This window comes from Malaclemys terrapin, chromosome 8 (genome assembly GCF_027887155.1).
Source record: "Malaclemys terrapin pileata isolate rMalTer1 chromosome 8, rMalTer1.hap1, whole genome shotgun sequence".
Lineage (NCBI taxonomy): Eukaryota > Metazoa > Chordata > Testudines > Emydidae > Malaclemys > Malaclemys terrapin.
The window spans coordinates 101557889-101574849 of NC_071512.1; the positions used below are offsets into that span (position 1 = coordinate 101557889).

General features: G+C 41.7%; 1 protein-coding gene across 1 annotated transcript in view; it reads left to right on the forward strand.

Moving 5' to 3' along the window:
• AGBL4 (AGBL carboxypeptidase 4) overlaps positions 1-16961 on the forward strand; it is a 1388984-nt gene that overhangs the window by 19550 nt on the left and 1352473 nt on the right. The window contains exon 2 of the mRNA XM_054036605.1: positions 10412-10534. Coding sequence (XP_053892580.1) covers positions 10412-10534 — 123 coding nt within the window. The remainder of the gene's footprint in view (positions 1-10411; positions 10535-16961) is intronic.

Here is a 16961-nt window from a genome sequence, read left to right on the forward strand (position 1 = left end):
TATTGCTTTCTCTCAAAAAAAGCAGGATCTTTCTAAGTTTCTGTAGGTAGCTTTTACAGGAAGATCACCTAATACAGTGATTTTATACAGACACAGAATACTCTCTGGATTTAAATGTACCGATACATTGGAACACCCCAATTTTGCCTTTGCTTTTTCAAAACTCTTATTGCAAGTTTAATAATAATTAAGGAACACCTACTTCTTATATAGTGCTTTTCATCAGTAGATATGAAAGTGCTTTATGAAAGAATTACATATAATTATCTCTAGTTTACAAGTGAAGAAACTGAGGCACAGAGAGGTGAAATGACTTACCCAAGCTCATCCAGCAGGCCAATGGCAGAGCTGGCAACAGAACCCTGGCCTACTGAGTCCTGGTCTAGTGCTCTATCTGCTCAGTCACACTGCCTCCCAACATGTGAGTGGCGCAACTCAGATGGCACACATGTTTTTGATCTAGTTCATTCTAAATTGAGCCTGCACCTTAACTACAACTGCAAGGATTTTAGAAATCTGCATCACACTGCTCTGACAACGTTGTCACGCTTACATTTCAGATGGTGCTGGGGGCTGGCTTTACAATAGCAGTTTCCAGCCTATTTATATTTTATAAATATAAAATGATCTTGCATCCTGCTTCTTTCAGACTCTCATTAGATTGTTCTGATCACACAAAAGTATATTTGTTGTTCCTGCTGTTGTACTGCATGCCTACTTATATATAGGTAACTTCTTACAATTTTGAGACAGACTCTTGAAAGTCAGCCTTTTGGGTAAACTGCAAAAGCAGACTAGTTGAGGAAACAATATATTGTGAAGATTGCACATCTCAGATTGGTCTGATAAATTCTTGCTCTGCCGGATTTTAGAAATAGGAAATGCTGGGAATATGGGCATGGCAAGTAAATATGGGCATGTGAGTGTACTGCCACGTACTTACCCTAACTCTTTCATGTCCTGGGAATTGCAGCTTTAAGAGCATTTCTTTCATTTTCTTCAGATCAGTGGCTACAAATTCATTATATTTCAAAACAACATTGCTTCCTATCACATTGTATCTTTAAGTTTCTACATGCAAAAACCTAGTTGCACCATAAACAGTCATCCAGGAGAGAGTTATTTTTCTTTCTTTTTCCTTCTCCCAACATTTTGTGAAGCCAGTAGAACTGGAATTCTAGTTCCTGGCTACATCTGGCTAGGCTGCAGAATTATTACAATGTCCTTGTGCCATGCTGAACTGGTATCACCAGTAGTAATTCCTCCTGTCTGGCGGTGTTTCTGTAAACCACATATTTTTACAGTACATCTTTTATTTTAAGAATCCAAAAAAAGGGAGAGCCGAACTAGGTAAGAGGTATAAATTTGTTGGAATCACCTGTGTTTCTGCACACACAGCATAGGATACTGCTAGAAGTGCCCAGAAAAATCCAGAAGGGCTCAGTAGCTTTCTTATAGCCAGAGAAGAAAGCCATCATTATAGACAGATAGATCTGCATGTCTTAATCATCATCAATCCAAGAGCTGAGCGAATCAGTCTTCAGGTGGAGAAATGTTATTTATAGGAGCTACTGAAACCTGCCAATGGACTTGGCTGAATGACTATAATGCAAAGTCAGAAGTGGGTCTGCTGTCATGGTTGGGTGTCAAAATCATTACATTTTGTCTATTGGTGTTATTCCAAACTTTACCTATTAGGGGAGCCATTAATTAAAATTATATAAAATTATATATGTACTACTACCATACATTTTAGGGATTTTGGGGGAGAATTGGGTTTGACTCAGTAATCTGAACTCAGTCCGTTTCTGGAGCAGTTTCACCCAAAACAGAGTATTCAGCTTGGTCAAGACCAACCTTAACAGACACAAGCAAGACTAGTGTAATGAGACATACTCTCTACTGAAACTGCAGTGAACTTGCTTATTACCATGAAATCTGTGGAGGACACTGTAGAGTTACATATTTGACCTTGCAGAACAAATAGAGCTAGAATGTAGCCTATTTTCTGCTCAGCACAGTGTAGAAACACATCAGATATTTAGCAGCAACAGATCTGTTTTGCTGGTGAGACAAAGCTGCAATCAGTAGTAAAAAAATGCCCTAATTTGTGTTCTAAAATTAGGATGGGATAGGATGATGAGCTAAGGAGACTGCCTCTGGTAGCTGTAATATTTGGAAGAGGACCCCTCCAGGGTTCAGCTATGTGATTTATCATTACCTCCTCTTTTCATCTCCACCTTTGATTGCCTATCTTGCTTTTGTGTCCAGAATTCTGGCTGCTAAAAGTGGTGCAGCTTCTTTTGGCAAATTCATCACCCTCTTTTTTATATATATGCTTAGATTTACAGTGATGCACCCATGCTTATCATCTACCTAATGTAGCATGAGCATAGCCCCTAGCTGCTAACTCCATGAAGTCTGAAATTTGTCACAGCTGGAAATGGGTTATTGTTTACACTATTCAGAGATTAGCTATATTTGTTGAAGAGGGAACTTTCTCTGGAAACTTCAATTTTTAGAAAATAGAATAAATTGTTATAGCTCCATGTGAATTTGGTAGCTTTTAACTCTAGCAGATTCAGTATGCAGTGGTGTTGTAGCTGTTTTGGTCCCAGGATATTAGAGAGAAGGTGGGTGAGGTAATATCAATTACATGAAGAAGAGCTCTATGTAAGTTTGAAAACTTGTCTCTCTCACCAACAAAGTTGATCCAATAAAAGATATTCCTAACCCAACTTGTCTCTCTAACAGATCCTGTGATTTCAGCCTTCATCTTTCTTAATAAACAGGCCATGGTTTTATTATCACAACTTGGAGAGAGGCAAACAGGCTCTGTGTCAGTTTCCAACTTTCTCCTTCCATCTGCTGACCTTTTTCTTATGGCTGATGTAGATGTAGAGGAACAACTGTAATTTTGCATTCAGATGGTTAAAGCAGATAACTGCATCAAGAGTAGCGGAGCGTATTGCTGTGATGCCTCCTGTGTATTTGTGAATTGGGCATTGAGTTGTTTTATGGTTCCATGGTCTGTTCTGGGTGACCACAGTTGCCCACTGGAGAGTCTAATTTTCCAATTGTGCAGCAAGTATCCCTTTTATTTTATTTTTAGCTGTGGATTATCGATCTTGAGGAAAATAATATCAACAGTGCTACTGCATTCTATAGAGTATAGTAAGTAAACCATGTACATATACTAATTTTATATACACACAAAAAGGGTTTGAATGCCTCAGAATGTTTATGGGCAGTAATTAATTCTAAAAAAATGCCCTTTAAAAATTGTAAATACAAATAAATTCTGTTAAGAAATAATAGTATGCAACATTTCATTTAGAAACATTAATCTTTGTTTTTTGAGTGATGGTAATGGAAAAATAGATTTAAGTTCTATTTTTTCCCTCTGCTCCCTTAATATCCCTCAAAGAGAATAAAATTTCTTTCCTAGCTAGGAACTTATATGCCAAGTGTTAGCGTGGATCTCTCGCTATATATTATATAGGATTTATAAACCCTGAAAATATGGGCTTATAATGGAAAGCCTGACAGACCCTTTAAATGTGGTGTCACTAATATATTGCTATAATTTGTAACATCAGCTAAGGTGTTTTGGCTCAAGAGGTGGAATACATTTTTGTATGTAAAGGTCAATTTTAATTAATAAGCTGTTTTCATCATTCAGGGCCAATATGAATTGCTTGTAACATTTGTGTGAAATAGTTTTCAATATAAAAATAAAACAAACTGAGCTTTATGTCACATTTATCATCCCCATAACCCATTTAAATGTCAAAAAATCAGAGCAGACCAAAAGTCTATTTCTAGAAGCCTCAGCAGGCCTATTTATCAGAGTGATATAAGATATTATCATCACATTATTTCATCATGTGCCTTCTTCATTTAAATATATTCTTATTTATTTTAGTTTTTTCTGATGTAAAAATAGTTTTTCTGTTAAAGATTTGTTATCTAAACAGTACTAAAAAAAGAGGCACCAATGTCAGAAGAGTGAATAGATAATTATAAAGTTTAGATACCATTTATTTCTTTCATTAGAAAATAAGATAAACACTGCCTTGTTTTCTTTTGCCCTAAATTCTTCAAATTAAAAATACCACTGTGTTCTCCTGCCACTGTGTTTGGGAACAAACATCTTACATGCTTCAACATATTTCAGAGAGAGTAATTTAACTGGGTGCACAAGTATTGAATTACATCAAAAAAGTCCTTAACAAAAAAACCTGTTTATAGAAATATAAGTAGAAAGAGAATCCCTCCCCACTCTGATTTTTTATGAAAGGGTATAAAACAATCGTGCATCCTTCATATTCATGTGTTTATTTTAATATTCAATTTTTCCTTTTTGTTTTTTAAAGACAAAACCAAGGAAATCAAATGCAAAAACCTCTGGTAATAATATATTATGGCTAAGCATTAAAATGCACAAAAGTCAGAAAATTCACTTACAGTTCTCACAGCAGCCATTGTTAAGTCTACTTATAGTATTTTGTATAATTTTATATGCTGTTTAAAATTAGTTTTATTACTGTGATATAATATAACACTTTATACAAAATACAAAAGGTTTTTTCTTTTTTGAATAATGATGCAATATTTAAGGAAGTAAGAAAAGAAACAAAAGAGAGAGAAAGAAGATGGGGAAATAAATAACAGATCAGAATAAAGTAGAGGAGAGGGGAAGCTGATGAACCAGGTTTTGTCAGATGTGGTGTGCCGAGACTTCATTTATTCACTTTAATTTAAGGTTTCACGTGCCACTAATACATTTTTAAGTTTTTTAGAAGGTCTCTCTCTCTATAAGTCTATATATTATATAACCAAACTATTGTTGTATGTAAAGTAACCAAGGTTTTCAAAATGTTTAAGAAGCTTCATTTAAAATTAAATTAAAATGCTGATCTTACGCCGCTGGCCCGCTCAGCCCACTGCCGGCCGGGGGTTCTGTTCACCTAGGCTGGCAACGGGCTGAGCGGGGACTGTGGCCGGGACCCTGGCCGGCAAGGGGCCGGCAGCCAGAACCCCAGACCGGCAGCAGGCTGAGTGGGGCCGGTGGCCGGGACCCCAGACTGGTAGCGGGCCTGCTGCCAGCCTGGGGTTCTGTCCGCTGATTCCTGCCAGCCAGGGTCCCGGTTGCCGGCCCCGCTCAGCCCGCTGCCGGTCTGGGGTCCCAGCCCTGCCCACACAGAGTGGGTATCTACCTTCTCCCTCGTTCTAGCCCATTCTCTTCATCTCTCTCTGCACTGAGCTGAGGGTGTGGGTGCACTGAGTACAGGGCTGGGGGTGAAGGAGCAGGTTGGGGTGCAGGGTCTGGCCAGGAGCTAGAATGAGGGAGGGGGCTCAGGGTTGAGGCAGGAGGTTTGGGTGTGGAGCGCTAACCTGGGCAGCTCCCATTTGGTGTGAGGGGTGCAGGTGGGAATGTGTGTGTGGGGGTGCGGGAGCTCCCGTTTGGTGCTCAGGGTGGGGGTGGAGATGTGGGGGGGTGCAAGAGTCAGGATGGAGGCTGGAGGTGTGTGAGCGGGTGCAGGAGTCAGGGTATAGGGTGTGGGGTGGCTGGGTATGTGTGGGGGGTGCAGGAGTCAGGGCTGGGGGTGTGCAGGAGTCAGGGCAGGGGGCTGGGAGTGTGTGAGGAGGGTGCAGGATTCAGGGCAGAGGGCTGGGGGCGTGTGAGGAGGGTGTCAGAGTCAGGGCTGGGGTTGTGGGGGGTTCAGGGGTCAGGGCAGAGGGCTGGGTGTGTGTGAGGGGGATGCAGGGGTCAGGGCACAGGCCTAGGTGGCGTGGGGGAGTGCAAGGCTCAGGGCTGGGAGTGTGGGGGTGCAGGGGTCAGGGCAGAGGGCTGGGTGTGTGTGGGGGGTGCAGGGGTCAAGGCAGAGGGCTGGGTGTGTGTGAGGAGGGTGCAAGGGTCAGGGCAGGGGCTTAGGGGATGTGGGGTGGGGGTGCAGGACTCAGGGAAGAGGGCTAGGGGTGTGTGCGGGGGGTGCAGAGGTCAGGGCAGAGGTCTGGGATTGTGGGGGGGATGCAGGGGTCAGAGGGTTGGGGGTGTGGGCTGGGCTCAAAGCAGGGGGCTGGAGGGGATATGCCCTGATTCCACCCCCTTCCCCATGGCCACGGCCCCACCTCCTCCCTAGAGCAGCAAGTGTGCTGCTCCACTTCTCCCCCTCCCCCTCGCAAGGGCCATCAGCTGTTCAGCGGCAGGGAGGGAGAGGAGGTGGGGCAGGAACACAGCACGTGCAGGGAAGAGGCGAAGGAGGGGGAGCCAGCAGGACCAAACTTCTGCCCCCGCAGGAGAGAGTGGTGGGCAGAGGGTGGAGAAGAGCGGGTTGGGCCAGGCAGGATTTTTAATGGCACGCTGCTGCCTGCGGGGGTCCCGGCCGCCAGCCACGCTCACTGCTGGCCTGGGTGAAGGGAACCCCAGCCCGGCAGCGGACTGAGCGGGGCCGGCGGCCAAGACCCCAGCAGGCAGCAGCGTGCCATTAAAAATCATCTCGCGTGCCATCTTTGGCATGCGTGCCGCAGGTTGCCGACCCCTGATCTATATAAACAAGATTTAGGAAAAAAACTCCTGTCTATATGGGAACAAAGAGGATTTCACAATATCATCAATACATTTCTTAACCAGACCTTTAATATAGCTGGTATGTCAAAAACTTAACTACAGATGAAGTATATGTAGTTCAGTGCAAAAAACAAAATCAAATGTACTCAGGGAGTTGGACTGCCTTAAGAGCTTTGGCAACTGACTCCCCCAATACACAATAATAAGAGTTTGGAGTGTTCATCAAGGCAACGGGAACAATGTAAGAAAGGATATGTAACATCAGTCCCATACCCATAAACAAAATGAAAAAGCACTTTCTTCCTAAAGGAGGAAATTTCCTGATAAGACAGGTGACAAACTGATTACAAGGAAACATAGCTACAGTTTCTGTACTGCCGTTTTGGGGGGCGAGGAGGGGGCGGGGGAAGAAAGGAAAGAGAGAAGCTTTTGGCCTTTGATAGGTTGTCAATGGTTTTACTTCCAAAGCCAAGCCGATACACTTGTGTCAGGGTAGAATGCCATAACTTGTGCAGATATGCTACATTGAGGAATATTTAGGTATAACCAGAAACTCAGTACACAAGCTTAGAAAACAACCAATTATAGTAAATTATTCTCTGGTGCCTTTCCCAGTTACTGTCACAAGCAGTAGTTTTTCCTCATCATGTTGATGCAGATAACAGCTGATGTTAACCATGGTTAATAAAGAAGAACCATTGAGAAATAGTTGCTTGAATAAGTCTGCCCATAATATACTGATACTCATACAGAAGCATATGTAACTTTAGCGCCTTCATGGCCAAGATGGAGTCTGCTCTGCAGGCAGCTCTGGCCAAGTGAAGGTGTGCGCAGGAATGCAGCAGGAAAAATTCCTTCCACCCCAGAGGCACCTGTTTCAACCCCCCACGAGTGAGCACACCCACCCATCGGAAAAGTACAATGGATATAAGAAAGGGAAATATTTATTTACAGAGGGATGAGAGGAGAAAAGCAACAAGGGGAAATATAGGGGGAGCAGTAAAACAGGGTTGCATCCAAACCAAGGCCCTATAGGCACAGTCTGAAAGGGCAGACACCGAGCAATGTGTCTGCGCACAGAGTTCAGGAGTCCTGAGTAAAGTTCCGGGCCAGTGGTGAGTCTTGGGTACTTTTGGTCGTCTTCGGCGCCAGTAAACTTTTCCCAACAAACCCCTCCGGTGCCCTCTTCTGCTGCCAGGACCGACGGGCCCAGTACTCACAGCCCTATGCAGCTCTGGGCAGCAGTGATACTGGGTCCAGCTTTGGCCAGTTCTTCTCGGGCAATTTCTCCCTGGCACAGTGCTGCTCCTGGCTCCCGTCCTGGGGTGTCCCCGATCGGCTGCCCTGTCCTTCCCAGGCTTCAGGCAGGTTTTCTGCTGCTTTACTTTGTGAGGTCCTGCTTACTGCAGCCCTTTTCTCTGGAGCTCCAGTGCTACACCTTTGAGTTTCCCTCTTTTCTCTCACTGCTTCGCCCCCCCCCCCGGAAAAAGATTTAAAGGGGCCATGCTCTCTAAATCCCAAAGGGGTTACACATATTTGAAGAATATTCAGTTGTATGTGCAACAGAAGGTGTCAAACTTGGTATGCATTCTCCGACATTTCAAAATCCACTGGCGATCAAGCTGGTCTATCTGGATCATTATATGTCTAAGGCTTGAAGCCATCCTATACTTTCAGTCTGGCAAGGTATCAGGAGGCAGATTTAATATTTTTACTGCAAAGTATATTTCTAATTTGAGCAAACAATGCCACTTGTTCCAGACATCAGGGTAAAAAGAGATATCAACGCCCTGAAAGGACCCTTTGCATCCCTTACAGGCTTTGCACAGGATTGATTTTCTGTCCTGGTATTGCATCAATTTTACTATTAGGAGTTTCAGTCTGTCACCATTAGGAAGGCTGAGTATCGGAGCTTAATCTGCCCTTTCAGTTTCCAAAGTAAAGTCTCTCAGGAAGGGTCCAGAGAACTCTCGAAATAAGGAGGGGTGTCATGCATGGGGCTTCAGTTCCCTTTGGCCTTCCAATGACTTGCAGGTTAGATCTACCGATCCTATTATCCAGAACCTTCAGTTTATCAGCAATCCAGGACTGTTTGACCCATAGCTGTCTGGACCTCAGCATTCTCCTCTTCCTGGATCCCAGAGCTAGTACCCTAGGTCTCTACCTCCAATAGGCAGATTTCAGATATATCTTACATACTTTTCAACTCATACTGGTTGTAAATGTGAATGTAATAATTTAATGTGTGTGGGATTACATGTGTAAATTTAACACCAATATGATTTAGTTATGCTCCTTTGGAAAAAAATAATTATCTAAAATATGTTCATTTTGGATATTAATGTTGCATTCATGTATTTTTCTGCAAAGAATATATTGGGCCAAAATCAGCTCTCAATAAAATGTGTAGCATCCCCATTGCAATCAGTCGGGTTGTACTGAGGTAACCGCATAATGCCAACTTTGAGAATTCAAAAATCATGAGTCAGGCCTAAAAAAAAATTATGAGATTGCCTTAAAAATCATGGGTCATGAGAGTCTCACCTAATCACATGAATCCAGGATCTGGGGCTTTAAGAAAAAGTTGAATATCATGAGATTTGCAATAAAATCATTAGAGTTGGCAACATTGTAATTGAGAGTAAAATTTAGCCCGCTGTATCACATATATTGTAATGAACCTGTAGGCATTTTACTGGACATTGTGCTACCAATGCAACCTCCACCCAGTGAAGGTCTCCATAATCACAACAACGTTGGAAAGGGCATTGTTGTCAGAGGGAACCATAAGGAAATTAGACACTGCATTATAGCATGGATATTTGTGAATGTTCTGCAAACGGCTGGTGGAGGGTAGGGTCAGTGTAGGGATAGGCCTGAACCAGACACAGGTTCTGGACAAAAGATTTAACTCAGGCCAAAACATCTGGAAGCCACTGTATGATTGCCTTTAAGAGAAGGGTGGCCTGGAGTGAGTATCTCTGGCACTAAGCCTAAGGAGCCCCACCTTCATATCCTTGTACCGGACTGCCCTTAGAGGCTGTTGTTGGTTGTGTTTACCTCATTTTGTGTTGTAACTTAAAGAAATTGTTCCTTGGGGATTTGCACTGTATGTAATACAGGGCCGGCTCCAGGGTTTTGGCTGCCCCAAGCAGCCAAAAAAAAAAAAAGCCGCGATTGCGATCTGCGGCGGCAATTCGGCGGAAGGTCCTTCGTTCCGAGCGGGAGTCCACTGAATTGCCGCCGAATAGCTGGACCTGCCGCCCCTCTCTGGAGGGCTTGCCAAACTGGTGCCTGGAGCCGGCCCTGATGTAATAGCTCTAGTAAATAAATCATCTGGCTTATTTAAAGTGTGAGAGAGTTTTTGTGAACCTACCAAAAGCCCGAGCCTCAAGAGCCTAGTGCTTGAAGTGTCTACAGTGCTTGCACCGAAGTGTGCAGTAAACCTAATATACTACCAAACATCAGAGGGGACTGATGTACCACAGCACTCACCGCAACACTCTGCAATGGCATTGGTTAGAGTATACAGTATTGTTTAAAATTCTGGTTTATTAAGGAGAGTTGATTTCTTTGGGCCATTTTATTAAAGGGGGAATTTACATGTACTCTTTGGTGGGGCCTGTTAATATTTGAAACTTTTAATAAATGACATAATCAAGATAACAAGTATTTTGGTGGAATATGTTTTAAAAAGAAAGTGCATGTATATGGATGCACATGCACAATTAATGAAAATACAAAAGCATTGGGGGGAAAAAAATTCCTCAGTCTTTTTAAATAGTTTTGTTTTCTGTTTAATACACGTATATTTATTTTCTTTTTTTATTGTAACAGGTAGTGACCTAGGAAGTGATGATATCATAGCAGGGAATGTAAGCAAATATGCCGTTCTCCCAGCTGGTTACTATGGACAGCCTAAAAAAGGACATCTTATATTTGATGCCTGTTTTGAAAGTGGTAAGCTCCCTCAGTGTTACTGTATATGTTACTGAACTGACAGTGTACAAATATTTATAATATTACTCTGCATCTTTGCAGAAAAAATAAATTCTATCTTAAATTTAAGAAAGAGATTTGTTCCAAATACAACTTAATTTACTAATGTGAATAGTCCCATTGACTTCAGTGGGATTGTTCAATGAAGTCAATGGGACTATTAGTGTAAATAAGAGACCTCATTCAAAGTCCACAGAAGTCAATGAAAATTTTCTCATTGTCTTCAGTGACCTTTGCAGCAGGCCCAAGGTGAGCATGATTTTGCTGAAATCTCTGCTGCAGCATGGAAGTACATAGAATTGTAAGACTGGAAGGGACCTCGAGAGGTCATCTAGTCCAGTCCCCTGCACTCATGGCAGGGCTAAGTGTTATCTGAACCAGGGATTGGCAACCTTTGGCACCAGGGATCTGCTGGCTGCCGCTTCCCGCAGCCCCCATTGGCCTGGCACGGTGAACCACGGCCAGTGGGAGCTGCGATCAGCCGAACCTGCGGACGCAGCAGGTAAACAAACCATCCCGGCTCGCCAGGGTGCTTACCCTGGCGGGCTGCGTGCCAAAGTTTGACGATCCCTGATCTGAACCATCCCTGACAGGTGTTTGTCTAATCTGCTCTTAAAAATCTCCAGTGATGAAGATTCCACAACCTTCCTACATATTTGACTTTTATTCTTTCAAATGATTTGGAATGAAACACTTTTAGATTAATTTAAAAAGCAGTGTGATTTTAAAGATGTCTTGTCAATTTCACTTTCAGGTTCACATGCACAAGTACATATTGCAAAGTTTGGGTTGCATAATTTACAGGGGAATATTTATTTATCTGATCTTAGGTTTTATAACTTAAAAGTTTTGACCCCATTTCACCTGACTGAATTTCTTTAAATGTAAGTCTTATTAAAGGCTCTAATGGCCTAATCCTGAACTATTCAAATTAATGGAAGCTGTGCCATTAACATCAATGGGTGCGAGGAATGTACTGCAAATTGAAAGACAAATTATTTTTGCAAATGTTATATTTAGGATGTTAGTTTAAAGATGAATTTTAACTCGATTCATGTGTGTGTATATATATTACATAATATATTTTAAAATTTTGTGTTACATGTATGCATAAGACTCCAAATTTTATCTTAAATCTGTTATTACTAGCTTACAGACACACACAGCACTGTTAAACACCATATGTACAGAAGGCATTTGGCAGGCTAAGCTATGGTTTCCAGCATGGTTTATGTGAGAGGTGCTGGTAATGCCAAAACTACTAGTGTCTCATAAAATGAGCTTTTTATGAAGAATTAGGTCCCTCTGGGTGGAATACTAGCTGCCAGTTTTTAGATAAATATTAAATTGAATTATTTAAATCCCTTGATTAAAATTATATAAAAAGAATAAGTGATGCAGTGAATAATATAGAATATCCTCCTTTTTTAAAACTATTCCTATGAAGGCTCAGAAAGTGCTTAAATACTATATTTAATAAATGTAGAGTATGTGTCTTTAGCATATATAAACTGTTATTTGATAATTGTTATAAGTTTATGATTCTAGAATCAGAAAATGTCAGTATAATTTATTAAACAAATCGGTATAAGCTGAGAAAATCATTATATTGTGTTAATTTACTGTGGAATGAAAAGGATCAATAGAACCCAGTTCTACAAAGTTAAAATGTTGATAATTAGATGAGTGTTTAATTCCACTCTTTAGAAATTGGAATTAAAGTTATTCTTAAACTTAATTTTTTTAAATTCCTTGCAAGAGGTAGCAGCATTCATACTTAATGTATGGATTTTGACAATTTGATAGAAGGCAGATGATAGATGAATTATAGGATACTTCAGATGATTATTGATAGTGGTAAAATATTCTGCTCCCTTCTAGCAATGCAACACCATTAGTTAACCATTAAGATGCAACATGTGTGGTGCAATAGCATGTCTGAACCTTGGGTGCCACTTTAGTAGAGGTAATAGCTCAATGCAATTCATCCTCTTGGAATTTCCTATCTGCTGTGCAGTAAATATTATAAAATTCTTATTGATTTTAAAATGGTCCTATTGTATTAATTGTGGACCCAGCAGGTATGTAACAGGAGGTAGACTAAGGAAAGATATGGAGACAGATAGAGTTAAGGGGTTCCCACTGAGACTGAAGCCTGTTTTACCTATTATGTTGTTGATATTATTAAATAAAGGCATTTTATTGAAACCTGACATTCCCAGCTCCCTTAAAACTACTATAGGTCTGTTGATTACAAGATATGAAGGATTTATTAAATATTTTATTAGATAATAAACGCAATGTAACTTTGCAAAAAGCAGTTCATATTATATTACAGAATTAGGGAGAAGAGATGAGAAGTCTTTCCAGAACAGGAAAGGGACATCAAACCTGTAGACAGAGAAAGTTAAGCAAATGTAGCTGAAATGTTAATTATTTTACTTTCATTTTTAGAATGTTTTTCATTTTTTGAGCTAAAGAATGGTGACAAATATGTATAGGCATTATAATTAGTAGAGGTATAGTGACATTTTTAATACAATTCAGGAAACAAAGCTCTGACCTCCAGGAGCTTAAAGTTTCTTCTATTTGATAGATTCTTTTGCTGTGAGTTGTATTTACTTAATGAGTGAATACCAGAACTATTTTAGATACTTTTATGGCATCAGTCACCATAGTGTCTGAGTACAATACCTCACAATCTTTAATGTAGTTCAGGGATAGGCAACCTATGGTTCGGCGCGTGAGCTGATTTTCAATGGCACTCTCACTGCCCGGGTCCTGGCCACTAGTCTGGGGGGCTCTGCATTTTAATTTAATTTTAAATGAAGCTTCGTAAACATTTTAAAAACCTTATTTACTTTACATACAACAATAGTTTAGTTATATATTATAGATTTATAGAAAGATAATCTAAAAACGTTCAAATGTATTACTGGCATGCAAGACCTTAAATTAGAGTGAATAAAATAAGACTTGGCACACCTCGTCTGAAAGGTTGCCAACCCCTGATGTAGTTAGTAACAGTAAAAAGCATCTGTCCATCTCGAAAAGCTATGGTGTAAGTGGCAAAGCAGTTCAGTTACCATAGCATTGTCAGTGGCTAAAAAGTCCAATTCTCAAGCAACAGTCCTGGCCACAAGTAGTGCAGACATAGGGCACAGGTCCAGAGGATGAAGCCAGTGCATTGCTAGCACTTGAGGCCTGCTGTGCTTTCCTCTTACTCTTTTCGCTTTCCTCTCTCTCAACCACCTCTTTTCAGACTCTTGATCTCTCTGGCCACCATAGCACTCCAATGCAGCCTATTGCTAGCAGTGTCTCCCAGCTTGCAGAGTTGATGTTAAAAGTTTGGACGTCCCTCTTTCAATCTTCTTAAACCTGAGTCAGCCCACTGGCCTTGAAGCATCTGCAAGTTCTTTATACAAGAGATCCTTTGGAATGCATCCTTCATCGTCCAGTGCAGATAGCCAAGCCAACAGAGATGTCTGTTTTGAGAATAGTGATTAGACTTGGCATTTTTGCTTTCTCAAATACTTGAAGAGTCAGGAATTTTGGCTTTCCCATTTGATATTTAGAAATCAGCAAAGACAGTGGGTGTGGATGGTGCCTAGCCTCCTCTCATTCCTGCTGTAGGTGGTCTAGGTGTCACCAACATACAATAACATGCTCAGAATGCAAGTCTGGTAGACCCATATATTGATGTTAAGTGATAGGTTCCTGTTATCTCATACATGTTTGGTCAGTTGGCCAAATGCAATAGCTGCCTTTCTGATGTGAGAATTAAGCTTGTCATCTACAGCTACGTTATCTGATATAGTCAATCCCAGAGAGTGGAACTTGTGTACTACTTCTAGCGAGATATTAACTGTTGAAACTTCTGGTGCAGACAAACACACCTTGTGCTGTAATCATTGTCTTCTTTAGACTGATGATTAATCCAAATTCATCACAAGCTAGCACAAAGCTATTGCAAAGTTGCTGGATTTCTTTTTCACTGTGTGCAGTGAATACTGTGTTGTCAGTGAAAAGAAGTTCTTATCATCAGATTTTGATGTTGCTTTTTGCTCTTAGATATGCAGTGTTGAAACGTTTTCCATTGATCTTGCATGGAGGCATATACCTTTGGTGTTAGATGAGAAAGCATGATGAAGCAGCAGAGAAAAGAATATACCAAAGAGGATTGGTGCCAAAACACATTCCTGATTGACACCACTGTCAGATTGATCGTCATCCTACTGGACTGTTGCTTTCATACTATCACAGAAGGATCAAATCGGACTGAGGAAGATTGGAGGACAACTAATTCTCTAGCACCTGGAAAATGCCCTTTCTGCAGACCAAGTCAAAAGCCTTTGTGATATCTGTGATAGCCATGTAGAGAGGTTTTCATTGTTCTTGACACTTTTCTTGAAGTTGCTGTAGTGTGAAGACCATCTTGATAGCTGATCTACTGACAGGGAAGCTGAAGTGACTTGCTGGATATACACATTCAGCAAGAACTTGTAGGCTTTTAAGAATGACTCATGTGAATGCCTTGCCAATAACACTAAGGAGAGAAATTCCTCTATAGCTGTTGCAATCACTCTAGTCTCCTTTGTTTTTGTACAATGTTATGATGTTGGCATCATAATGTATTTACCCAACCCAGTTTCCAACCCCTTCATCAAGGGTCACATCTCCCTCCCCCTACTTCACCAGTGAGAAAGATCAGATTTCGAAGGAGAAGCTTAAAAGAGGAAAACCCTGCTCAGTTGGTGGCAGATCAGGAAGGAGAGCAGATCCGCAGTCTGCAGCTCCCAGAGCAAGAGCTGGCTCCCACCCTGGAGGAAGGGAGGGCCCGACGCTTTCCCACTTGAGATAGGATTGTCCTTGTTATCTAGTGACCCTGGCTGGTGTCAGGATCCCAACAAGGGCAGTGAGGGCCAAGGGTCAGAGCAGGGACAAACCTGAGGCTGGTGTAGCTGAGGAGTTTGTAATCGGGTTCCAGGCCAGGTTGATACCAATGGTCAGAGTCTGAGTGAAGTTTTAGGGTCCAAGTCAGGAGGCAAAGTCCAAATCAAGCCAAGGTCAAAGCCAGGAATTCAGGAGCAAGGAGCAGGAAAGGTCACGGCAGCTACAGGAGATCTGCACCGTTGCCTGGACTCTACCTGGAATGCCCCTGGGACTTATACAGAGCAGGGAGTCAATCTGGAGCCATGATGCTGCTGTCTGTCAAATCCTTGAGGTGGAACTTTGTGTGGTCTGTGTCCACAGTGGGTCATGGGAAGTGGAGTGCAAACTGGTTACAGCTGCTGCTGGGTGACAAACTGGAGGTGTCAGCTTCCTGGTAGATCTGCAGGCTTGGGTTCTAGAGCTGTGGGGCCTTACAGCTGGGGCCACAGTTGATTCAAAACCTCTTTGAAGGATGTGAGCTTTACCATACCCATGGGGCAATCTGTTTATTTTGTTGTGTTTTCTGACACCCTTGGAAGGGACAGACTATCCAGGGTTCAGCTGGAGGGCTCAATCTGTTATAACTGGACTGGTGAGACTGCAGATGAGAAGACGAGGTGAGAGATCGGTCCTGGCCAAGAGCTAGAGGGTGCCATGGGGTAGGAACTCCAGTGACACCTCACAACGCACCTCTGTAGTAGGGAATTGCTGTTATCCCATTTTTAAAAAATACAGAACTGAGGACAGAGAGACTAAATTACTTGTCCAAGATGACAAAGGTATCAGTGATAGAGCAAAAACTGAAGCTGGGTCTCCAATAGCCCAGGCTAGTATGCTAACTGCTGTGCCATCCTTTCTCTAGTATTAATAATATCTCTCAAACCACTAGACATTTTCTTAAGTCTGCCACTGTATTATCCTAGCTATAGCCCAGTGAGAATATAGATTTTCTGATGCCATTTTACTATTGTTTGTTAAGTAACATAAGATTATTTTAGGGGGATACCAGTTTCATTGGGAACCAGTGCAGTAATTTCAGGATGAAACAGTAGTGTGGTTATCTGTGCATATGATCAGCTAAAATAAAATAACTTTCACTTTTGAAATCCTACAGGTTAGATGAAAAATAATATTTAGATTAATTGTAGTTTCTCTTTTCTGCCCTCCATTAATAGATCAAACTATCAATCCAGAGCTGGTCCAGTGGATTATCAGCACTGTGATGTTCTACCATGTTCATCCTTCACCTATCTGGGCCAATAAAGGTTGGGAGCCTATCAGAGGCACATGACTCGTGGGGAAAGGATGGGTTTGCTCTCACTGTATCAACAATATCTTCCTGATTGTATCAAGACAGGACTTTGATGTATGAATGTTCTTCAAGGTAACTTGGAGTGTGTACCTGGCCTCTTCAACATGACCCCGGAATACATATTTCAGGCATTTTATGGTTGGA